At 38.2% G+C, this 25,945-nt stretch overlaps 1 protein-coding gene across 1 annotated transcript in view; it reads right to left on the bottom strand.

Annotated features, from left to right (window-relative positions):
* STK11 (serine/threonine kinase 11) overlaps nucleotides 1–25,945 on the bottom strand; it is a 1,536,697-nt gene that overhangs the window by 1,277,485 nt on the left and 233,267 nt on the right. The window contains exon 2 of the mRNA XM_044054803.1: nucleotides 7,600–7,755. Coding sequence (XP_043910738.1) covers nucleotides 7,600–7,755 — 156 coding nt within the window. The remainder of the gene's footprint in view (nucleotides 1–7,599; nucleotides 7,756–25,945) is intronic.

Consider the following 25,945-nt stretch of genomic DNA (forward strand, 5'->3'; position numbering starts at 1 on the left):
GACCTGGACAGAGCCGAAGGCACACTGAATCCCTCAGATCCGAAGCTCGGGCCATGGCTCAGAGAGGTCGGATCCGACAGACTCGAGGGCAGGGTCGGATCGGAAGTACCAAGTACTGTCGGCGCCGACCCACCCCTGGCTCCGACGCTGCTCGGCTCTGAATGCTCCGAACCCAGGTAGCGGGTCGGAGAAGGAGCAATTGGAGCGAAAAAGGGTGTCGAGCTCCCCCCCGAAGGGGGGGGGGGGCAAGAGCACTCCCATCTGCAGCTGGGCCTGGATGAATCTTCGCATCATCCGGTCCAAGTCTGCATCAGACATGCTGAAAATTGATCTCGACGAGGCCACCGAGGCAGGCCTGGAATGCCGCCTCGATGACCTAGATGGAGATCGGGCCTCCTCCTCCTCGGGCCCTGGAGAGAAGCAAGGAGATCGGAGCTGAGGAGGAGGAGACCTAGAAGCAGTGGAGGGAGAAGCCCGCTTAGCTGGCGGGGCCGAAGCGGAGGCCTCGGCCCGCCGTTTGTGGTGTTTCTCCATCCATTTCTCCCTCCTAGCCTCCCTGTCCTCCGGCGCTTTAGTGAGAGTTTGAGTCCCGGCCGAAGGAAGGGGGGCAGGAGTGGCAATGACCACAGCCTGTGGTAGAGCCACGGGAGCAGCGGAGGCCGGAGCCAAGTCTGGGGGCAAAAGTCCCAGCAGGACCAGCTTCGACCTCCGCTCTTTCAGTGCCCTGGGGTTGAACGCTGCACAAATGGTACAGCCTGAGGTGAGGTGTTCAACCCCAAGGCACCGAACGCACTGAGTGTGGCCATCAGCCAGGGAGAGCTTATGGCCACACTCGGTACATTTAGAAAAAATGGCTTTTGGGCCTCAGCCATACTTCAAAGAAAAAAGAAGTGCTACACAAACACACAGGCCCCAAAAAACACAAACACACACTCACTAACGACCAGCGAAGGGAGGGAAAACTGTGTAAAAAATAAATATTACAGGGAACCTAACTCTTACACACTTTTTTTTATTTTAAAGTTGAGAAAAGTTGACTAAGAAAAACAGACTTAACTGACGATTTCGCTAGAGCTCAAAGGAATCCAGCCATCCACAAGCGCGGCAAACTAGATCTGAGGTCATGGAGGGTTGGCAAGGGATTATGGGTGAGGGGAGGAGCTAGGAGCTCGGATCCATTAGCTATGAAACAAGTTGCCGGCTCGGATCCGATATCGGATCCAAGACCCACAGGTTGCTGACAAATGAAGTCCCTACTTCAGATCATTAATCTTTCTAACAGTTTTCTTATACAAAGTAGTAGACAGTGGATAAATGATCTTTAACATCCAAAAACTCTACTTCTTTATCAGAATATTCATAGGTAAAACTCAAAAAAGTATTCAACTGACAAAGTATAAAAGAAACTCTAGTAGCCGCTGCTCTGAGCCATGCCACAACAAAAAAATATCATCCACAAAACGTTTATACCATTTGATGTTAACCTGGTATTTATTATTCGAAAGTACATGTTTAGCTTCCCAATTAGCTAGGGATAGGTTGGCGTAGCTATTAGCACAAGCTGTGCCCATAGCTATGCCAACTTTTTGTGCACAATAAACATCACTAAAAATAAAAATTAAAAATAAACGCATTGTTTTCTAGGATGACTTCCAAAAGTGTGCAAATTAGTGTCACCTTAGTATCAGGGGTGTTTCTCTCGCACAGTAATTCTCTGACATTTTCAATTCCTCATTCATTGGGTATAACAGTGAACAATGATTCAGTATCCAGAGTTACAAATAAACATTGTCCTAAGATAATTGCATTTTGTTTAGACAGCTCATTTAAAAAACTCTTGGTATCCTTTAAAACAGTGCTACAATGAGCCAAGGCAGCATGCAAAGTCTTTTCTACAAAAATAGAAAGTGGCTCAGTTACCCAACCTTGGCCTGAAACTATAGGGCGCATAGGTGGAAGTTAAGGGATTCTTATGTATTTTGGGTAGACCATATATCAAAGGGATTGCTGGATGTTCTACCTTGAAATACTCAAACAGTTGCTCAGATATCATGCCTGTTATTAATAAATCAAAGATCAAAAACTGTACTTTTTCTATGACACTACTGAGTATATGCATAGGTAAAATGGCATATGTATCAACATCACTCAGATGACTTAACATAGATTGTATATATTTGTCCTTGTCGATAACAATACCACCTCCTTTATCAGCTGGACGTATTTCTATACTAATTAGTTCTTTCAATTCAACTAGAGCTTGTAACTCTGCAGCTGATAAATTACTAAAAAGTATTAGTTTGCTTATCTAGAGACTTCTCTCCAAGTTATTTTTCACAAAGGTCAATGAACAGATATATAGTAGAATTACTAAGTGGTATGTAAGTGCTGGGCTTTCTAAATATACAATCAGCATTATTAGAATTACCAAACATAGCTTTAAGTGTAAGAGCTCTGCCAAAAAGGTGTAGGTCTTCAATTACCTCTGTTATGTCCATTCTTTGAGCCGGAACAAAGGTTAAACCTCTGTTTAACACAGATAATTGTGAGTCAGTTAAAGTTAAAGTAGAGATATTGTGAACTAAGCTTGTTTGCATCTCTTTCCTGACCTTATTTCGTCTGACCTTATTTGCATCTGATTTCTTATTTGGTTCAAGGACTGTTTTCGTTTGAACCTTAAAAATATCCTGTTGTCCATATCGACTGGAATATGCAGATATGCATCTTTAATACCCAAGGTAACCAAAAAGGCTTGTGGCAAAATCACTGGAAATAGACTGCAGAATAAAAATGTTGAGACTCTCAGAAACAAACTGAGAAAGTATAAATCCAGAATGGGTTTCCATTTTCCCTCTTTTCCGGGTAGGAGGAAAAGTATTTTAGTGAGAACATTTCCTGAGTAGGAACTAGATCTATGGTTGTCCTGGAGAAAGATGACCTTCAAAACTGAACAGATTAAATGGAGAAGACGAAGGCACAGGAGGAATGCCTGACCAGTGAGGAAGTGAAAGCCAAGACGCCCTGTAACCATGCTGAATGGCAAAGAATCCATCAGTCTTTGGTGATTGATTCCCAAGCTGGAAGAGCCAGGGAAAGTTTCTCTGATGGAGGTGTTAAAGGTTGACAAGAGCGTGAGGAAGGCAGAGATGGATAGTCACACACAGAGGCAAGTCTGTCAAGAAAATGGGGATTTAGATATCTTAAATTTCTGCTTAGGTCCATCTTGACATCTCTTTTTTGAGAATATTTTGCCATTTTGGAGGACATTTTGGTCTTTAAGAAAGGACAAGCCAAGTACAGGAAATGTAGTTTCTCTGAAATCTACACACAGCACAGCAATACAAAATTATCTGTTTTGAAGTCCTGCATTATCTTACCTCTCTCCTAAAAGTTCTTAAAACCTATCAGCAGCAAGACTAAAGAGAGTGTCCCTATCCAGAGGAGCAATCTAAGAGTTTACAGATTTAATGTCCTCAGGAAGAGAGACTGGAGACTAAGCCAAGTGAACCTCTTCAAAACAGAGACTAAGCCAAGTGAACCTCTTCAAAACAGAACCAGTATCAGCTGCTCTGCTGTAAGCATCAGCTGCATCATACCCACATTTAATATTATGTTTTTCAACTTGGGAAGCAGCACTGACCAAAGAAACAGCAGATAACGATCAAAATCAGGCATATCAGACAAAAGTTTATCAAAGTCCCCCAAAGGCGATAAACATCTTGTCAAGTTTGTCTGCTAATTAAGAGTGCAAAAGGCCAGAGTAGAAGTGTGAACTTTTTTTCCTTATTTGCCAACTGCTGTACTACTCATCATTAGGAAAGGCACTAGAAGAGGATAAAAGTTTGACATGTTTATCAGATCCAAGAGAAATGACAGCCGTGTCAGTGGAAGGATTCTTATACAAAAACTTATGGGTGTCTAGTGCTTTATAAAACCTATCAGGCTTCTTGGAGTAGAAGCTGGGACTCCGGGTTCATTGAAATTGAGACAAAGGTAGCCCCAAATGCAGGAGAGATGGAAGAGGGTTTAGGGACCACTATGAACATAAAGTCATAATACCTCTTCTATATATCTGACACATATTTGCCCTCCCAACAAAAATAATGCATCATCTTATGTGCTGTATCCCCAAAGGAAAATTCTTCCAAAGGGGAGTCAAACATAGCACCCTCTTCCTCAGAACGAATATGATAAGAGTAAGCCAGGAATCCCCATCCAAATCTGACTTTTCATCATCTGAGGAAGAATTAATCTTTCTCTTCAGAGGACAAGCTGTTAAAGGATAAACAGCATAAAGAAATAACTGCTGTGGCTTCAAAGACACCAAAGGTTTGTGTAGTTCATGAGAGAATTCATATGGCTCCTTCCAAGGATCCATGACAGCTGGGAGGGAGAGAGAAATACGCTTCATCTTCTGCTTTTTCTTAGTGAGAAGAATTTGCACATAATGAAAATGGATTGACCAGTCACATACCTTGATGAGGCAACCTGGTACTACTACTCAGTCAAGAATCTGTGGAATGCCATTAGATCCATCCATACTTAGCATGGATTCTCCCCTCATGGCAGAAGCAGTCATCCGATTAGGCAGGGGGATGTAATAAAGGGCAGCACCATACTGGCTTACAGCGAGGTCCCAACAGAGATGGCATCCAAAGCAACCGGACAGTCCAAAGACTCAACAGGAGAAACAGAAGAGAGCTTTGGGTCAAACCAGACAGCCGAATCATCAGATGTATTCTTTTTTTGTTTTTATTGATGTGGAATATCGGAGCGGATGGTCTCGATTTTGATGTGCACAAACTCTAAGTCTTTGATTTTCCAAGCAAAGAGAAAACAAGTAGTTCCTAAGTGTCTTTGCTATTCAAAGATTGACAAACAGAGCAATTCCTATAGTTGTGATTGGCTCCTAAGCAAAAAAAGGCATTTGGTGTGACTGTCCCTGTAAAATATTTGTCTCCTACAATCACATTTTTCTTTCTTAGTTGACAAAAAAGGGTTTTTTTTTTGTCAAAAAATATTAAAAAAGAGGAAGTTCCCCAACAGTCAAGTCTGAAAGGCTGACAAAGAAATGCAGGTTCAACTTATGGGCTGGTGATGAGAAAATTCTGAGGTAATTTGTGGCCATACATTCCTTGAAGTGCCTATGTCACAAGATGGGTTGCCAACTGGCTCACTGACAGAACCCACACTGTGAAAGTAGCAGACTCAAAATCCAACTTCAGACCAGTGACAAGTGGACTACCACAGGGTTCAGTCTCGGGTCCTCTCCTGTTTGGTATCTACTTCTCTGAAGTAAAGGCCAACACAGAAGGTCTTTGGCTAACGAAGTTTGCAGATGACTGCAAACTAGGAGCCATAATCAAAACTCCAAAAAGATGTGGACATTCTACAAAAGGGCCTCGCTGAGACAGATGCCTAGTGTCAAAGCCATGGCCTCAAGCTCAATGCCAAAAAGTGAATTGTCATCCCTTTTGGTAAAAACTCTGTACCCATGAACTACCACATAGGCAGTAGTCTACTTAACACCAAAAGTGTGATAAGAGACCTTGGGACACAGGTGGACAGTAGTCTCTCCTTTGATAATCACATCACCATAGTAGTCAGGAAATCCTTCTACGTGACACACCTCATCACAAAAGGTTTCTCATCCAGGAAAAAAGAGAGTTCATTGTCGTCCTCTACTTGTCACTCATTAGACCCATTATAGTGTACAATGCCCCTTTTGGTATGCACCTCACCTCACAAGACATCTACAGCAACTGGAAAGGCTGCAGAAATACCTCACAAAGAGGATTACCGGCCTCAAACAGATGCCCTATGCAGACAGTCTAAAAAAACTGCAGCTTTACTCCATCACATATCGCCTACTCAGAGGCGATCTCTGACTAACACACTAAGCTATGTCAAACCCAGAGCTTTTGGACATGCTCCACTTAAAGTAATCCCAATCCCTATGAGCTACAACGCTCTAGGGACCTAAACCTGGTCACCACAATAAACAGAACATGCTGGAAGAATAGATTCCTGTCCCAAAGACTTCCCATACTCAGGAATAAACTACCTATCTATATCAAACAAACCTCCTCATTAGCACTCTTCAAGAAAAATCTTGATGATTGGATGGGAGATAGGAAATTCACCCCGGAGATCACTTCTGTGGCTCTGCTTGACAGTGGCACAGGAAAATAATTATTTTGGGTGGCGAAAGCCAGGGTACCTTTTGGCTAGGCTTATATAAGCCTTGGGGCCAATAGCCTATTATACCATGACCCCCATTAATATTCCAAAATGTGCACGCTGATTGGCCAGCGTGCATGTTGTAAATCGACTTATACTAATGGAAAAAGGTCCGGTCGCCCGGACTTTTTCCATTAGTACAAGTCTTTTTTAAAACACTGTCTCGCTATGTTAAACTCCTTTAACATAGCGACACAGTGTATAAAAAGCAACGGAGATCTTGCTTTCTCCATTGCCTTTTTTTTAAACCTGTCTCGCTATGTTAAATGGGTTTAACATAGCGAGACAGCTTTAAAATAAGCAACTGAGATCTCCGTTGCTTATTTTAAAGCGGTCTCTCTGTGTTAAACCCATTTAACATAGCGAAACAGTTTGTAAAAAGCAATGGAGATCTTGCTTTCTCCGTTGCTTTTTTCAGCTGTCTCGCTATGTTAAACCCATTTAACATAGCGAAACAGTAAAAAGCAAGGGAGATCTTGCTTTCTCTGTTGCTTTTTCCCACAGCTCTGATGTACATCAGAACTGCCGCAGAATACAAGACAGCTGCGGAATGGCAGCAAGGAGGCATTATACAACGCCATTATTTAAGAAAAGTAATTTTTTTTTTTCTTAAATAATGTAATTGTATAATAGCAATAACCCACTTCTGGGTGTGGGTAATGTTGGATTTACCCACGGTTGGCTTTGTTTGGTCCCTCAGGCTTCGCCCTCGTGACCAAACCATGCCAACCGTGGGTAAATCCAGCATTACCCACACCCAGGCGTGGGTTATTGCTATAGTACTTACCTATGAACCTTGTATACTTCGCAGCCTTGGCACGCATTGGTCATAAGGACATATAGCATGAGAGGAAGATGCCTTGGGTTTGGTATCATGGCCACACATACAGCTCTTCCTGGCAGAATATCACAATGGGCTTCCAAATTAAATGTTGGTACTCAAAATGCCGAGTGATGACAAGCTAAAAACACAGGAGATTAAATCACACAAAATCGCTGTTCTCCTTATAACTTTTTTGCAGTGGGGGGCAAGCCCCCCTGCACTCCACAGGGGTGTAAGCCCTACACACCTGCCAAACTTGTATATACCAAGTCAGAGACTGCCATAATTTGGAGAAATGTGAACATTCTGAGAAACTGCATCTCGGATTTAGTATGTGTAAGCTCGTTCTTTCAGACATTCAGTCTCCGTAACTCGGGACACAGTCTAGCGGATCCTGGTATTTCAAATGGTTAATACTGCAACAGTGATCATCAAAAGGATATCAGCACTGCACATGGGGAAAAAATAATGTGCTCCTTGGTACAGGTCAAGGCAGCACAGCACAAGACCTGGGCTCAACTCCAATTAAAACTTACCTGGAAAAGGAAAACAACCAACAAAAGCTGACATGCTTTTTGAAACCAAAGATTAAAGCAGAAAAAGGATATATTTTCTGTTTCTCTTCATTGTACAATACATCAACTAATTGGATAACATTTTTGTGACGCAACCTTCTCAGAAGCTGGATCTCTCTGTAATAGAAGATAAAAGAAAATTACTGAATAAAAATAACTTACTAGTATTCCAAACATAATTTATATGAATAGCTCACACCCTTAAGAAAAAATATTAAGTCAGTCAAAAACAATTCCCAACAGAAAATAATGCAATCATTTATTTTCAGCATACATGTTTTGTACATCTACTTGCATCATTACAAAGAAAAAATAAGTCACTGCCATACACCAGTACTGTCTACAAAGCTCAGTATATTAGTACAGCACACACTGACCTTGTGTGGTAAACTCAGCTCAGCAAAGCAGAATCACATGTGTACCACCATTCCATGGCACAGAGGCATGATGCCCTCCTGACTGTGACACAGATGAAAAAAGTTTGATTAGCAGCAAGAGTACTGAAGGAACCAGGCTGGAAGGGTAAGAATGGGATGGTGCATTTGTCTGGGCAAACCTCATTGGTTCAACCACTGGCAACCATGGCCACATGGGTGTGCTGTCTACTGAAACAACAGGGCACATGGACATCTACACCACAACAGACTACACATCTCCCTTTGGATGTTAAGGGTGTTGACAAGAGTGAAATGTGGACAGAGCATAATAAACACACCCTAACGGATGCCTGGATAAAGTATCTTTTTTCCTCACAGGAATGAAAAGAATGTGCTAAAGAAAACTTTTATGCAGACGGGACTGAACATGCTATAACATGATGATTTGACAGGGAAAAAAACTGCACTGAGAAAAAAAAAGGAAAAGCAATGTAAATTTAAACTATACCAAGCACATAATTTTACTTATAAAAGTATTACACTATCTCAACATAAGGCAATGTGCTACATTATGAATGAAATGGTACACTTTGAGAAGCACTGGCATACAATTATGTTTCTAGAGTTATCCAATGATTCAAGTTAAAATACAATGTTTGCTAACACATATACTCCAGAGTACCCTTAAGTTATTTATGCACCAGCCATAAGATTTTTCCTTAAATCAAGAGCACACCCTAAAATTGTCTTTAGAACTATTTTTAAGCACCAACACACACCTTCACAGAAGGTGAAGCTTTTATATGCACAGTTGGCTCTTTTACAACAGGATGACAGTTTTGAAAAATGTTAAGGTGTCCATCAGTTGCTGTAAAGAGGCATCTCACACAGTACAAGAAATAAGAAAACAGTTTATTGACCTAGGATAAATTATGACATCTACAACATAAGCTGCAAATTTCTCCACTCTGATACTGGGGTTGCAGGTAAAGACAGAGCAACAGCCAACGCGTACTGTACTGGTAAGCAGAGAAGGAAGTCAGACCTTTCTGTGGAGACTAGGGGAAGGAAATAAATCTGAAGAACTGTATCACAACTGCCAAAAAGCTACGTAGTTTTGATGTACAAGCATCTTATCTTCAAACCTGCCTGTAGTATCTTGTTAGCAATGCCTTTAATAGCTTTGTAGTGGTAGTAACAAGGATGCTGCCACCTAAACAATGGTGGCTCTCAGCAAATGAAACCTTCATCTGCCTTTTCGGGATTCGTAAACACAAGCTCTGTTTTAAAAAGTGCTAACTATGAGCCATCTGTCCTTCAACCATGCAGATCTTGACTGTATGTCATTAGCTTCTTAGGTTTAGACATGAAATAAGAAACTACTTCATCAGAGCATAGCAGACAGACAAAATCAATTTGACTTGGACCTCCTGGAAAACAAACTATTCTACCACCGTCTCCAATGAACACTAAGAAAAAGCAGAAATCTGAGAATATAACACTATGGAAATTCTTAACTAACAGCCTGTAGGCAAGACATAGGCTTCATATAGCTGCACTAACATTAAGCAAAGGAAGTGGAATTGTGCTACAACTCATTACATATGTAGAAGCTTGAGTAAATTAACTGTTGCAGTCATTACTTCTTGGGATATCCTGCCTAGAGGTAACCCAACTGGTCTGACAGACTTACACTGCTGTACCTTCCTCTAAGGCTTCCGCAGTCCCCCTCCCTGTGCCACATAAGAATGCCAGTGGTGATTTGCTAGAAAAACACAAATTTTATGAGGACTAGACCAAAACATGAGACAAAAATCTAGTCAGTTGAGAGGTATGTGCAAAAGTTGGCTGGAGAGAGAAAACTCGTTAGTACAGTAAACCTTGCAAAATAGAAGCAAACCCAGCCCTACCTCTAGAAAAATGTATGCATCAAGGATGAGATTGCATCCTGCATGACTGATCAACTTCCAACCCCTCTGAGGAATGTTGCAGTGACTGACACGGCTCAAGTGGACTAGGCTTTGACACAGTCAGGAACAGGTTTACCAGGAGCAGAGTAGCAGTAACATACAATGAGCAAGATGTATGGAAGTACGAGGTAGTTATTTCAGTTCATAGGAGGTTACTAGGTTGTAGGCACTAGAGCGCTTACAAGCCTAGCCATGTTAATCCAGAGATGCCCCAATTGTCCTTGCTATATGGATATAGTTCGTAGGGTGAGTCTATGACCAACATGACCAGCCCTGACCATGATGGACATAGGTGCCACCCCTGGGGTGAATTTTGTAGTTTTTATCCATTTGTCTAGTGTGTGCTTGATTAGGGTCAGTGAAGAGTTCTGCTTCACGTAAACTGGAAGTGTATTCCAGAAGAGCAGCAATCTCTGGTAGATATAACTCTCTCCAGCGTGTTCTGTTAATGTCACACGCTAGGTTAAAATCCCTAGAGTAAGTGACTCTTGTGCTATTTGACTTGCAGATGTGCAGCATTTCCATCAGGTTTAGAGTCGGAGATTGCCCTGTAGGTCAGGCACAAGTTGCCTCTCAGCAGCCTATACAATACACAGTACAGTAACAGAGTTTTCAGTCTATCCATGTAAGTCATGGTTTGGAGGCCCTGTATTTTCTTAGTGAGAAACCTCTGTGGTCTCCCCAGCTGCTGCAGGTGCCTGGTGAGGTACATGCAAAAGACAGCATTGTACTCTATTAATAGTCTAATGAGGGTCAAGTACAGTGGAGATAACATCCTTAGACCTGGATGTGATGCCCTTACTTATGAGATGCACAATGAAGAACGTTTTCCTTACCACTTTGGAAACTTGGTGGTCGAAGTTCAGATTGCTATCTACCTGTGTTCCCAGATCTCACATCACTGGGTTTGAACTTAGGGGAGTGCTGTCAATACTGCAATTATCAGAGAATTCCGCTTTGCCAAAGGGGATAATAATGCACTTCATTTGTCTGTGCTAGCCCTTCCTGTAGTAATAATTTGTTTATTGATTGCTTTGTCAGAGGGAAAGGATGGAAAACCAAACAGCTGGTCTGTCTTTCTGAACTTCTTAGCAACATTCAAATAAAACATCGGCTCTCTGTGCAGATTGTGGTAATGAAGGATTTTCTCCCTCTGTCGAGGGTTAAGAAATAACACAGGAAAATAAATGACTTGATTTAGAAAACACCTCTGGGACATCTTGCATCTAAAGAGTGACTAGTGTGAAGGTGCACCCTGTCCTGATGGAAGACTAAAGTACAGTTTTGTACCTACCATAAATGTAGATGTTCGAAGATCCACATTGCTGCAGTCATAACCTGTGGGTAGTCAGCTGTCCTCGGTCGGCCCGAATACCAAAGTATTAGGCTGGCGTCAGTCATGGGCGCTCAGATCTGACGTCAGTGCGCCATGGTATTAAAGCGCATGACTGACGTCATATCCTCAGTCTTTTCTTGCCCCAGATGTCAGAAGGCCCTAAAAAGAAAGGCCACAGCCAAAAATAGAAAAACCTCCAAAACCTATGTACAAACAACATCTACCACCCAAACCATACAACCACTCCAAACTACAAAGGGGAAGGAGGGAGGGTAAATTGGACTGCAGCAATGTGGATCTTCGAACATCTACATTTATGGTAGGTACAAAACTGTACTATGTTCTTCATCTCACATTGCTGCAGTCATAACCTGTGGGTAGAATCCCAAAGCAAAGGTAAAGGGAGGTTGGCAAAATCATAAAGCATTGGGAGCTGCTAATATGCCCTGTAAGACTGCAGTGGCAAATCCAGCCCTAGATTTGGAATAAAGAGGGAGATGGTAATGTTTAGAAAAAGTGTGCACTGAACTCCAAGTAGCTGCTTCCAAAATATCTTTAGTAGCTACACCCCTTACAAAAGCAGTAGAAGTGGCAGTAGCCCTAGTGGAATGAGGTCTGATTCCAGCCGGAATCTCCTTACCATGATGAGAATAACAAAAAGCAATACAATGGCCAATCCACTTAGAAATAGTTTGTTTTGAAACAGGTTTCCCCTGAGAGGCCAAAGCAAAAGAAACAAATAACTGTTGAGACTGTCTGAACCTTTTAGTCCTGCTCAAATAATAACGCAACTGCCTGTGAATATCCAAAGTGTGCAAAATTTTCTCCCCTTTATTTTGGGGATCAGCATAAAAAGTAGGCAAATGAATAGATTGGTTCAAGGCCACATTTGAAACCACTTTAGGCATAAAAGTAGGGTTAGCACGCAGAGATACCCTATTCCTTATGAAAAATCAGGAAGGGTTCAACTGCCATTAGAGCCTGTAATTCAGATACCCTTCTAGCAGACGTAATGGCCAACAAAAAAGCAGTCTTCCAAGACAAAAACTTTAACTCAGACGTAGCTGCAGGTTCAAAAGGAGGTAAAGTAAGTTTTTCCAACATAAAATTGAGATCCCAGGAAGGAGTAGGAGCTCTACGCGGGGGTCTTATGTTCTTTGCCCCTCTAAGGAATTGCTTAAACAAAGGATGAGAGAATAATGGTGGGTCACAGTCATAGTGAGCAGAAATGGCTGCAGCATGAACTTTTACAGAGGAGAAAGACAAACCCTTGTCTAATAATTCCGTAAGATATTGAAGAGAAAAACTCAAATCAGGCCTGGAAACATCAAAGCTCTTTGCTTTGCTCCAAATAAAAAATCTCCTCCATTTATCAGCATAAACTTTCCTTGTACTAGGCCTTCTGGCCTCCAAAAGAACATTCAAAACTTGTTGAGGAAGCTGCGACCCTCCAGGTTCTATAACAGAATATGCCAGGCTGTTAGATGCAGGGACTGAATCCTGACATTGAGGAAATGATTGCCTGCCTGAGACAAAAGGTGTGGAATTGAAGGCAAAGGCCAAGGACGCTCCCGTACTAAACTCCTCAGCAGAGGGTACCAGTGCTGTCGAGGCCAATCTGGAGCTATTAGAATCATGGAGGGCTTGTCTTGTCTGACCTTCAAGAGCACCTTGGAAAGGAGAGGCAGAGGAGGAAAGGCATAGATGTGAAGATTGCTCCAACTGAATGATAGAGCATCCACTTTCCAAGCTGTTGGATGAAACATCTTTGTGCAAAACTTTGGCAACTGGAAATTTAGTGGAGAAGCGAACAGATCTATGTCTGGAGTCCCCCATATCACTGTCAACTGTCGAAATACATGAGGATCCAACTTGCACTCGTGGGGATCCGCCATCTGTCTGCTCAAAACATCTGCTAAGGAGTTCTGTGCTCCTGGCAGAAACCTTGCCTGAAGAGTGAGGTGCAAACTGAGTGCAGTCTCCCACAAAATCATAGCTTGCCTGCAAAGAGGGTACGAATGGGTTCCCCCTTGCTTGTTGATGTACCACATGACAGTTGTGTTGTCTGTTTGAATCAACACTTGTCCTGGGTGAAGTAGATCCTTGAAAGCCATCAATGCAAATTGGACTGCTAACATCTCCTTCAGGTTGATATGCAAATGTTGAAGTCTGGCAGGCCACGTGTCTTGAACCCATTTTCCATTGAGGTGAGCTCCCCAAGCCTTGTCCGAGGCATCTGTCGTTAAGATCTGACTCGCCTCTGGTCGGGTCACAGAGAGTCCCTTGTTTAGGTGACATTCCTGAGCCCACCACAAAAATTCCTTTTGAATGCAAGGTATTATCTGAATGACAGTGTCCAAATCGTGGCAGTGTTGCGTCCATACATTTTTGAGATACCATTGTAGCTTCCTCATATGCAGTTTGGCATTGGGAAGCACCAGAATACAAGATGCCATGAACCCCAAGGCTTGAAGGACTGTCCTTGCAGTCAGCCTGGACCGTAGAGACAATTGTTGGAAGTAAAGTGTAAGGTTCCTTTGCTTGTCCGGGGTCAAAAAAGCCATCTGGGAAGCTGTATTCAGTCTCACACCCAGAAAGCACATTTCCTGAGAGGGTACTAGACTGGACTTTGTTTCGTTCACAGAATACCCTAGGCACCTTAACACTGCCATAACATACTGTAGATGGTGAAGTAGCTTGTTTTTGTCTTGAGCAAGAATCAGGCAATCGTCCAAATAAGGATAAATTTGTATTCCTCTTAACCTTAAGAAGGCTATTACTGGAGCCAGAACCTTTGTAAACACCCTGGGCGCAGTAGATAAGCCAAAGGGCAATGCAGAGAACTGATAATGTAAAGTCCCAGCCCGAAAACGTAAGAATCTCCTGCAACTGGGCCTGATAGGAACATGAAGATAAGCCTCTTTGAGATCCAGAGTTACCATCCAGTGATCTTTGCCCAACAGAGGCAGAAGTTGTTGCAACGTCAACATTTTGAATTTTGGAATGTCCAGGTATGTGTTGAGGATAGATAAATCCAAAATTGGCCTCCAAGTGTTTCCTTTCTTTGGTACAAGAAACAGGCGAGAATAAAATCCTAGGCCCACTTCTGACGGAGGGACCTGCTGTATAGCCCCCATTTGAAGAAGTAAAGAAATATGTTTGTGAGCCTCTACCCTTTGCTGAGGAGGAACGTCTGGCATGCCTTTGAAAGGAGGCAATGTGTGGAAATAAAACTTGTAGCCTCGGTCTATAATGTCCAACACCCATTTGTCCTGGGTGACTAAAAGCCAGTTTTGCTTGAAGAGTGCCAACTTTCCTCCCAAAGGAGCTGCCAGACAGGAAGGATCTGGCAGCTGAAGATGCAGGTCATTGGGCCTGTTTACGAAAGGACTGGCCCCTGCCCTCACCTGTAGATTGTGCAGGGGAACTCCATGTTCTAGGCCTGAAAGAACCCTGAGCTCTGCCCCTACCACGTCTAGATCTGCCCCTAGACTGTAAATCAGAAGAAGGGTAAGCCCATCCCTTAGTAGGCCAATTCCTGCTAAACTTAGGGGGCTGCACCTGCAAAAAATCTTTAACAGTCTGCATAGACTTAGCCTTGTCTTCCATTTTCTTTAAGACAGACTCCACAGGAGTACCAAACAAAACTTCAGACTGCAAAGGAGCATCCAAAATTCTAGCTTTAACATGCTCTGACAAGTTCTGATCCTTAAAGCCAGGCGTGCCTGCGAATAACTGATCCAGTGGCAGCCACCCTGGAAGAAGCCTGTAAAGCATCGAAACCACACTGCAAAGAATGCTTACCCACCTGATCAGAGGCATGAACCAAATCCTGTAATTCCTTACACTCTATGCCCTCTGCCAAAGCATCTACCTTAGATTTCAACTGAGTAAGGAGAAAATTCTGGTACTTCAACATATGAAACTGGCAATTCAAAGCCCTCATTGCTAGAGTGGAAGAGGTATACACTTTTTTACCCCACCTATCCAAAGCTCTAGAATCTTTATCCATAGTAACTGGATTCTTTACAACAGAAGCCCTGACACCCTTAGGTCCCTGGCTAATAGTTTCTGGGTCAGCCCTTGGGCTCTTATACAGATATTTATGAGCCTCTGGCACTCTGTAATACCTATCTGGCTTAACAGGCGCAGGAGGCAAAGAGTCTGGATTAAGAGAAGCCTCAGAGAAAACATCTTGAACAACATCCAAAACAGGAGGTATAGCCAAAGGCCGATGTTGTGGTAAAAACAAAAATTCCCTAAGCCTCTTACGGGAATCTGAGAAATCCTGACCTTCCCATTTAAAATGCTCCCTCATAGAATGCAGGGTTTCTGAAAAAGAAAAATCCTCTGGAGGAGAAGCAGAAGGACTGGAATCCTCTGCGTCTGAATCAGAATAAGGAGGAAAATCCTGAATGTCTTCAGCCGAAGACTCTGAGTAATCTGAAGCCTGTTCCAAACTTTCCACCTCTGGCTCCACCCTAGGCCTCTTATCTGGATGGGGCATAGAACCCCTGATTAAGAAAATCAAATCTTCTGCCATTTTAAGCATGTGTTTTTTAGGCACAGAACCTGCAGAACTAGGACTGACACCTGAGGAAGGCAAACCAGGCCTGACCTTGGAAGGTACCTTAGAGACAGAAGGAGAAGGCCTAACCACCTTAGGCAAAGAAGGGAGTACAGCAACCTGAGAGGCCCCCTCAGCCTGACCTGACTCCTGAGAAGCCACATCTTGCAAAATTAACGGCTCCCCCTGAGACTCAACTGAAACCTTGGCTGGATCTACAGATTCCACCGTAGTTTCTAAAGAACCGGCGTCCGGAACGGACGACTCATCCTGCTTGGACCTTAACGATTTTTCCTTGCGCTTCTTAGCGGTAGCGGGCGTCAGAGGATCCGACGGCATATTGTAATTACACCGCTTACCGAAGACAAGCCTAGCGCAATCTAACCTACGTTTAATGGTGCGCTTATTAAATCTAGCACAAAAGCGACACCCGACTACGTTGTGCTCAGGCCCCAAACAAGGAATAGAGAGAGAGTGGTAATCCCTATGCGGTATCTGTTTCCCACAAGAAATACAATTATTCACTTTTTCTGACATCCGGAATTAACTGAGGCAAGAAAAAACAAAAATATTCCCCAACGGGGTACTTAGCCCAACTTGGTTTCGGTCTGAAACTCAGAATACGAAAATTTCAGAACGCCGAACGGCACTTGCAAACGCTGCTTCTGCTTCGGACCATGCGGCAAAAAAGACTGAGGATATGACGTCGGTCATGCGCTTAAATACCATGGCGCACTGACGTCAGATCTGAGCGCCCATGACCGACGCCAGCCTAATACTTTGGTATTCGGGCCGACAGAGGACAGCGGACTACCCACAGGTTATAACTGCAGCAATGTGAGATGAAGAACATGCAGAGTTCCTTGCATATCAGTACCTGAAATTATGAGATTCTTCGAACAGAAATGATTGCCATCAAGAACAGTAGTCTTCCGGGGGTGTGGCCACGATGAGCACTGAGTAGCAGCATTTCTTCTCAATTCTGCCTTTTCAGGATTTCTATGACTGGATGTTTTGAATATAACTATCCAAACTTTAGTTTTTTATATATATATATATTTGGATCATTTTAACCCTTTACTTGGATTATATCAACATTTTTTTTTAATTTTTATAATTTAATCCTGTCAAAAGTACTAGGGACAATCTTCTGGTATCAGATCACAATATGAGCTCCACAAAATCTTCACATCAAGAAACAACTATACAGAAAGAACTTCAAACTCTATCAAATATTCAAGAATTGTCAACTAAAATTGATAAAATGGACTTCAAATTAGATGATTTAAAGGAAAAATGTTCACATCAAATGGAAACAATACACCAAGACCTTAAACAGAAAATACAGATTACAAGTATAACAGCATCACTAAATGATATGGACAGCAGGATCCAAGAAGATGAACACAATATTGACTTTCTTTTAAAACAGAATTCTCTGCTTCTATCTAAAATAGATGATTTGGAGAATAAATCTCGCAGAAACAATATAAGAATATTTGGTTTACCCAACAATGTGGAACAAAATAATACAGATAAATTCCTATCCTCTTGGCTTCCTGAGATTTTAGGACTCCTTGAAACCTTTCCGTTGGTATTAAAAGGGCTCATAGGTCATTGGTGTCATCCAAAAATAGCAAAAACAACTCCACAAAATCTGTCATAGTGAGATTCTTATCTTCACATGATAAGGAAATGGTTTTAAAAACTGCTTGGGCCAAATCACCAGTTAAATTTAAAGATAATATCATACACTTTGGCAATGACTATTCTTCATCTGTTATTGCCAAGAGAAAACTCTTCTTAACACTGCTTAAAGAACGTAAAGCCCAAATTAAAGCTCACTTATTATTTCCAGCAAAACTAAACATTTTCCTTCAAAATGGACCAAAAACATTTGAGGATTTAGAAACTGCCACAGCATTCATTAAATCTAACAAAATCATTGATAAATTTGAAGAAATGGAATGGGCTAGTACAAGTCTTAAAAGAATTGCTGACAACAGCTCCTGTAAAACTTTTGAACATAAGAAGCTCAAAAACAAATGAATCAACATAACAGTTTTATCAGTCTTTCGCATTACCAAATTTTATTTGATGACCCAAAAGTCAGGGGGAATGGAAATAGTTCAACAGGTAACTGTTGTTGTTAGTTTTTTGTTTTTTTTTATTATTATTAGTCTGTGTTTGGTATTTTTCTTCTTATAAAGCAGTCACAGTTAATTAAGTTTTTTTTTTTTGATAATAATTTTACTACTAAATTTTTCTTTATAACTTATATGTTTACCTTGATCTTCCCTATATTATATTAGGGCTAGAATGTTTGCTAGTTGCGATATCTATACTGTAATTTCTTAGCTCTTTGTAACGTCACATGACTGCTTTGGTTGTTCGCTATGCTTTCAGTTATAGAAAACAGGTTTTATGCTCTGCAATTAGTGCTGTTTTCTTTCTGTTGATATATTATACATAGAATATGTTAGTTGGATGCCTTGTTATAGAACAGATAAGCTTCCTTCTGTAATTGTGTTACTGATGCCTTCTACTAGTTTGTGCTGATGAGAGTGTTCGGCTATCAAGATATGCAGTCTTTGTAGTAATATGGAAAGAAAAGACTGGTGCTACAGTGAAGTGGTCTGGTGATAGAGGAGAATGAAGTTTGTTGTGGGATGTAATGTTTGGTTTGTTTGCTCGTTTTTTCTCTTTTGTTGTTATGGTTGTGTTGTGTCATGATCGTGAGAAATGGTTTGCTGTCTGTTTGATGGTTTGAATTGGTGGTTTAGTGAGAAGCCGGACCCGGAGGCTTGTATTTAATATTTAACTTATAGTGAATAGACTTGTTTTTAGCTTCCCAGGCATATCACGAGACACTCTGAAGTCTTCAATCAATATTTAAAATCTTACAGTTTCCCGCTTTGACTTTTTGAATTGCTTTTGTACTCAGCGGGCTCGAGCTTTTTTTCTCCTTATAGCTGCCGAATTAGTAGACTGCTAGAAAGTGTCATTACCTTGACAACGGATTTTTTTTCATCTTCGTACTTCAGCCTTGTTTTTTTCTGGATTGCTGCCTTTCAGTTGGGATTGCTTATAGAGTGGACTACAGTGACGTCTAGTGGTTAAATCATTTAAATGCACCCTGTAGTTCCATTCTCGATTACTTTATATATATACTTTTTCTTATCTAAAAGCGACATAATTGTATAATGAAAGGAAGGAAGAGTTTACTTCAGTTGTCGAGGTGGCAGTTGTGACATGCTAATATATACATCTAATGATTTCACACTTGTTGGATATAAAACAGTTGTAGTCACATAAATATGATTAGTGAGAAATGTGTGTAAGTAAATTAAACTCTCAATTCTTTTCATAATATAAAACATTGTAGGCATATAATTTCTAAAACAGCTTTCCATTTTAGAGACCGTCTTAAGAGCTATATAGCTGTCTGAATAGCTATGTTGACCTCTCCCTAGCACTGCTCGCACAATATCACAAAGAATATGTGTACAGTGGCATAAGTTATTTAACCAATTGGGGCATAACAATGAAAATTAATGTTAAGACATCAAAATAAGAGAACACGCATAAGCAGTTTATCTGCTATGGTCCCACCATAGCTCTATACAGCTTCAAAGATCTTCCAACCTGCAAGCGCTCTTGTTTTGAAATGGATTACACATTAGATGCTTTCAAATAGTGATGTGAACTCCACTCTTCTGCTTTGCTTTTGAGCTTACTCTTGTTTGCAATGCAGTTTACACAGGATTCACACTGGATATTTATAAGTTTGAAGCATCAGCACGTTGATACTCTTTAGCCCATCTGTAACACTCAAAAACACATAAGTAGCTATCTAAAGGGAATCTATTGGCATGCACCATGTAGGCAGCAACATGCAGACTCAATTATATAAGGACAATATTTTTCTCATAATATGGTCTCCTATTATCACACTTTTAAAAACATACAAAAGTTAAAGAAGATACAAGTCTGTTAGTTAATACCAATAAATTCAACACTAGAAAAAAGGGATGTTAGAATCTTATACAAGCTTACGAACAACTAGAAGTTAACAATTATATAATTTTATAAGTACATTTACATAATTGGGAATATTTATTTCTCACACGGGCATACTAATAAAATAAAAAAATGGAGAATTATAATCTTATACAACATTCATGTACATGACTTGTAAATCATATATTTAACTTCAGCATCACACAAGTATATTATCAGTTGACACCAACTTAAAACTCTATACCTTAAGGTTGGATTTCACTAGAAAATGTGAAATTTAATTCTAAATATATTAACAGATATATATCTTAATGTAAATACTACTTTCTGAAAATTGTTATATTAATCAACTTAGTCTATTATTTCATTTGATGTTTTGATATAGAAGTTCTTCTACATACTGAAGATAAATGCTTTGTGACATATCTGATACTCTAAAACAGAGATTCTTGAATGTTATTTAAAAACATTTTATCCTATGTATAACTATTTTGATATTCAAACTGAATTAATTTAAAGATTCTTAAACATGGGTTCTATAACATACTTATAACAAGTACATAGAAGTTTAAATATTATTAGTAAAACCCACATTAGTTAATAAATTACAAAGAATAATTACTTAGACAGTAGCTGAAGGATTGCTGTTACTAGCTGGGTGGACAAATTGAGTGACTGATGTCACTCAAATTAGGAGTCAACTCCAGGTGGGTTTTGGGGGGCTATTTTGTTATAAATTTATGCTGTTTTTTTTTTGGTAATAGTTTTTTCAAATGTTCACTATCTTTCATATAACTAAATTTAATTTGAAAGTACTAGTATCTAAAGCTTTAATATGTAATTCATGTATAATTATTAATAGTATTCCTTTTGATCATATGACATTATACTATAATGAATGGAATAAAAAGGTTAAGGGTCAACATATTTTATTTAACAAACTAAACAAGTCATGACATCTTTGAAATGCATTTCAATTAATATCAATGGTTTAAATAATCCAAACAAGAGAAGATCTTTAAATAAATATCTTGAATGACATAGTTCACAGCTGGTACTTCTACAAGAAGCATGTTTATTAACTAATGACATCTCCAAGTTGCACTATCAAAAAAAAAAAGGTGTGGCAATACTTCGGATAAATACTTTACCAAGAATAATAGAGACATATAAAGATAATAAAGGGATGTTTTCATCAATTATTATAGAGTTTAATAATACACTTTTTAACATTAGTTAACATGTACTGGATACCTGGTATTGGTGTAAATACAGTAAAACAGCATATAGACCACATTATACAAGTTTCTAAAGGTAATATTATATTAGCTGGTGATTTTAACTGTATTCTTGATAAAAAAGACTAATTCTAATAGTAAGAAAAAAATCTCAGCAACAGCTAGACTATTGAGAGTGTTCTCTGGCATGTTTTTGATGATGGATACCAATAACTATGCAGATGCTAACTCATTACCTTATACATTTTATTCATATAGACATAAAACATATCCAAGAATTGATAGAGTTTTAATATTCAACAACTTAACAGACACTTTAATACTAAAGTGATTTTGTGTCCCCTGTCAGACCATAATTCCTTAATATTTGATATATTTATTCAAATATCAATGTCCAGATAAAGAGAATTCCAGCCTACATTACAAAATTAAATGATTTTAATAGCTTTTTATCTACTGAAGTCCAAAATTTTATTGAGCTTAATAGCACAGAAGAATCATCTGAAATATACATATGGGATGCCTTAAAAATCTTATTTATATGGCAGAATTACTGACTGGTATAGAAAGAAAATAATTTCATGGGATAAGCAACTACAGGATATACAAACAAAATTAGAAAATCTGAAACTTGATATTTTGAAAAACCTACACAAAAACAGAATAAAAGAAATTAACGTTTTAAACAATAAATACTTAGAAATATTAAATCATAAAACTATGATTAATTTAGATAAATTTAAATTTATTAATGTTTCTATAAATCCCATATCTCTAAATATTCTTGCCAATAAAATAAAAAGGTTAAGTAAATTCAACCATATAAAAGAATTATATTTCCCAAATAAAAACAAAATGGTTTCTGGACTACATACTATATAAAAGGAATTTAGAAAGCATATTTTAAAAATCAATCTATTAATCCAATTAATGTCAGAAAAGACATCAAATTATTTATTAATAAAAACTCAAAGAAAAGGCTATCAGATGAACAAATAAATGTTATTGATAGACAGATATCCTTTAATGACATTCAAAATCAAATAACCAAACTTAAACAGAATAAGTCTCCTGGTAACGATGGAATTATTTCTGAAATCTATAAGATTTTACCTTCCAAAGCACTAACATTGTTACAAGCTGTATTTAACATAATTCAACACAAAAATATTGTCCCCCCTTTTTGGAAATATACTTTTATCTGTCCCATTTTGAAACCCGATAAAGACCCAACTAAATGTTAATCATATAGACCCATATCCCTATTACACTCAGATTACAAAATGTTTATGTCCATTTATGCAGATAGACAGTTTTACCTAACTTAGTTGATGAGGACCAAACTGGCTTTGTAATAAACAGATCATATGATAATATTAAAAGTGTTATTACATTAACTGAATCAGTAAAAAAAATGTAGAAGTAAATTAACTTTAGTTAGCCAAGATATAAACTGTGCATTTGATTCTATTAATTGGGAATATTTATTCATTTTACTTGAACTAAATTTCTCTGATAAATTTAATTTAATCACTCAATTATACAGTGGTAGTCAAACATATATTAAAATTGGATCAAATGTGTCCCCTAATATACCTATTGTTAAAGGTACAAAGCAAGGGTACCCTTTATCTCCTCTTTTGTTCACATTAATTATGGAACCATGGGCAAATCTATTAAGAGACCATAAAAATATACATGGTTATAGTCTAGGGCCCAATGAAACATCAAAAATCCAATTATTTGCAGACGATATATTAATTACTCTTGGGAATAATAATCCAACACTACAAGAACTCTTTCAAATCATGGATTTATTTTAAAAAAAAAATCAGGCCTTACCTTTAATAACAACACAACAAAAATTATTTTAATTGGTTTAAAAAAATCATGATATACAAAATGAATACAAAAAATGTACAGCCCAATCTAAACAAATAACATATTTAAGAATAATTATCACCAGTAATATTAAATATATACTACAAATAAATTACAATAAAAGTTTAACTACTATTGAACATCAAATAAATGGAACAAAATTATATTTTCAATGGATGAAAAACTTGTGATTATTAAGATGATATTGCTCCCTAAATTTTTATATATAATACATGTCTATACCCCTCCCTATACAATAATTATAAAATTTAATACAATGATCAAAAAATTCTTATGGCACCCCATTAGACCTAGGATAGCTTTAACCTACCATACACATAGATGGGAAAATGGAGGCATAGCCTTACCAGACTTGGAAATCTATTCAATTTCTTCAGTGATAAAAACAATCTCTTATCTTATAGATGAGGAATATTTAGCTAAATGGAAATAAATTATAATTATTATCTCAAAACTCAAAAAATAATGACAGTGTTAATCTATCAATTTTTGTAAAAAAATTCATTCCTATGGCATTTAAAAGGTTACTGTTCCAACTATTCCTCTCAGTCATTTAAATCTAGTTATATTAATCTACTTTTAAAATATTTTAAAAATGTTATATTTAGGTTTCAAGAATATGAAAAATGGTTGTTCCTCATTTTTCCCATTGCTCACACACAAGGGATCATATTCTCTACAGATTGTTCCAAAATGTCTCTATTTAAACAAAAACAATTAATATTCTGGCATCAAATGAAGAATAATAATGAGTTGAAACCTATTAACATACTTATGGATGAATACAACATTGATGCACTATTATGGCTAGATTTGCAAGAAGCCAGAAAATACATTTTGGACAAATTCGATCTAATTCCTTTAAGTATTAAGAAATCAATACCTAAACTTATTAAATATTTGATATCATCCTCCCAACATAATCTTACAGTCAAAAACAGCTTATTATTTATTTATAGGGCAATTAAATCTGATTTAGATACAGACTTAATTATTGGAAAACTTTTTCTGTTATTAATAATTGTTCTGCTTCAGAGACAGATAAGACCAATATTCTCATATCAGCTAATAAAACTACTACTTCACTTAAATGGAGAGTTTTCACCCGGAGATTTCTGCACAAATCATTTCTCACTCTTTATAACATCAGTATAATAACCAAAAAAAAAATGTTGCATGCTGGAGATGTAATATTGAAGGGAATGCAGATTGGCCTCATATTTTATGATTGCTCACTTGTAATGAACATTTGGGAAGTCGTCAATATTTTTTACAAGCAATCTTTACAAATAATTTTTTACTCACTAAAATCACTTGTCTTATTTAATGCACCAGTTCTAGAATGTATTAAGAAAAGTAAATCTATTATTTGGTCCATTTTATCCATTGCCAGAAAAACAATTACAAAAAATTGGAAATCTTCACGTACACCTTCATTACAAGAATTTAAAGGTCTTCACTTGGAAATATCCAAGTTAGAAATGTTAACTATAAAATTTAGATCTACTAGGGATACTTCTTATAATCAATGGATAATACATGAATTATTAGAGAAATAGTCAGCTTAATGTTATTTTTTTTTTACTCTCATTAACTTATTTATGACACTGAATGGTGTAATATAATGAACATTGTTGTAAATAGTTTTTGTTAATTTGTTTTTATACCACTACATTTTGTTTTTATCTACTGTACCATAAACAAAAGTTAATTTTCTCTTAAAAAATGTGTTTGTTATAATAACCTTATCAATAAAAATAAAACTGCTTATAAAAAAAAAAAAGAACAGCAGTCTTCCAAAAAAAAAAATGTAAAGGTGCAAACAGCAGCTAGTCCAAATGGAATTAGGATCAGTTCAATGAAACAGTTAAAATCCCCTGGTGGAACAATCCATTTTCCAGGAGGTCCAAGATGTAAAACCCTTTTTAAAAACTGTTTTATTAAATGCTTAGAGCACATGGAAGTCCATGGCCAGGCAGGCAGGGAGAGCAGCAGCACGAACTTTTAAAGATGCAGAAGGCCAGGTTTGCAAAGTTTGAGAGGTAATCCAATATCTTTGCTACTTGAGCTTTTACTGGCTCTTGGGCTTTGGAGAGGATGCAAAGGGAGAATCTTTTTTCACTTTACTATATATGATTTCTTTATGTTTGATTTCCTAGCCTTTCTGGTGACATTACATACATCCTCAGAACAGAAGTATCTACCTGGGATTAGTGTAAAATCTTCAAAGCAGTCCCAGAGACTTTTGTTTCGATTCTGGTTTTTGTTTACATTTTCAGTCTGGCTTTCTCGGCATGTCCGAGCTTTGGCTGTGGGCGTTGGGGAAGGGTGCTTACAGGACGCTTCAATGATCTTAGTCAAATTCCATCTCAAATTGCCATTCTACTTACAAGTAGTTTTTAAGTATTTAATATTGGATGTTTATCCATGTTTTTAAAACACATTATAAACATATTTGTTTTAGAGATACATGTTTTTTACATTTCCTATATACATTTGATTTATGAACTACATATATATATATATATATATATATATATATACATATATATATATATATATATATATATATATATATATACACAGTAGTTATCATGTATGGTAGCTTGTGCTTTATCAGTATAGCAAAGACAATAGGTTTAGGTTTTGGCTTTACATGTTCCATGCTATTTTATATTTTAGGATATTTAGATAAATGTTTTTCCGTGTTCTTTCTTTATATATATTTCACTAGAAGTGTATACGTATATACTTTTTATATGCCTTTTATACATTTTCTGTTTTTCATACTTTTACACAAGTATATATGCATTTTTACGTATGTATATGAATTTTATTTTTTATGTTTTAAGCATTTGATGTGCGAAGAGACTATGAATTGTGATTATAGAACTATG

This window comes from Protopterus annectens, chromosome 13.part0 (assembly GCF_019279795.1).
Source record: "Protopterus annectens isolate FY-2018-M chromosome 13.part0, PAN1.0, whole genome shotgun sequence".
Lineage (NCBI taxonomy): Eukaryota > Metazoa > Chordata > Ceratodontiformes > Protopteridae > Protopterus > Protopterus annectens.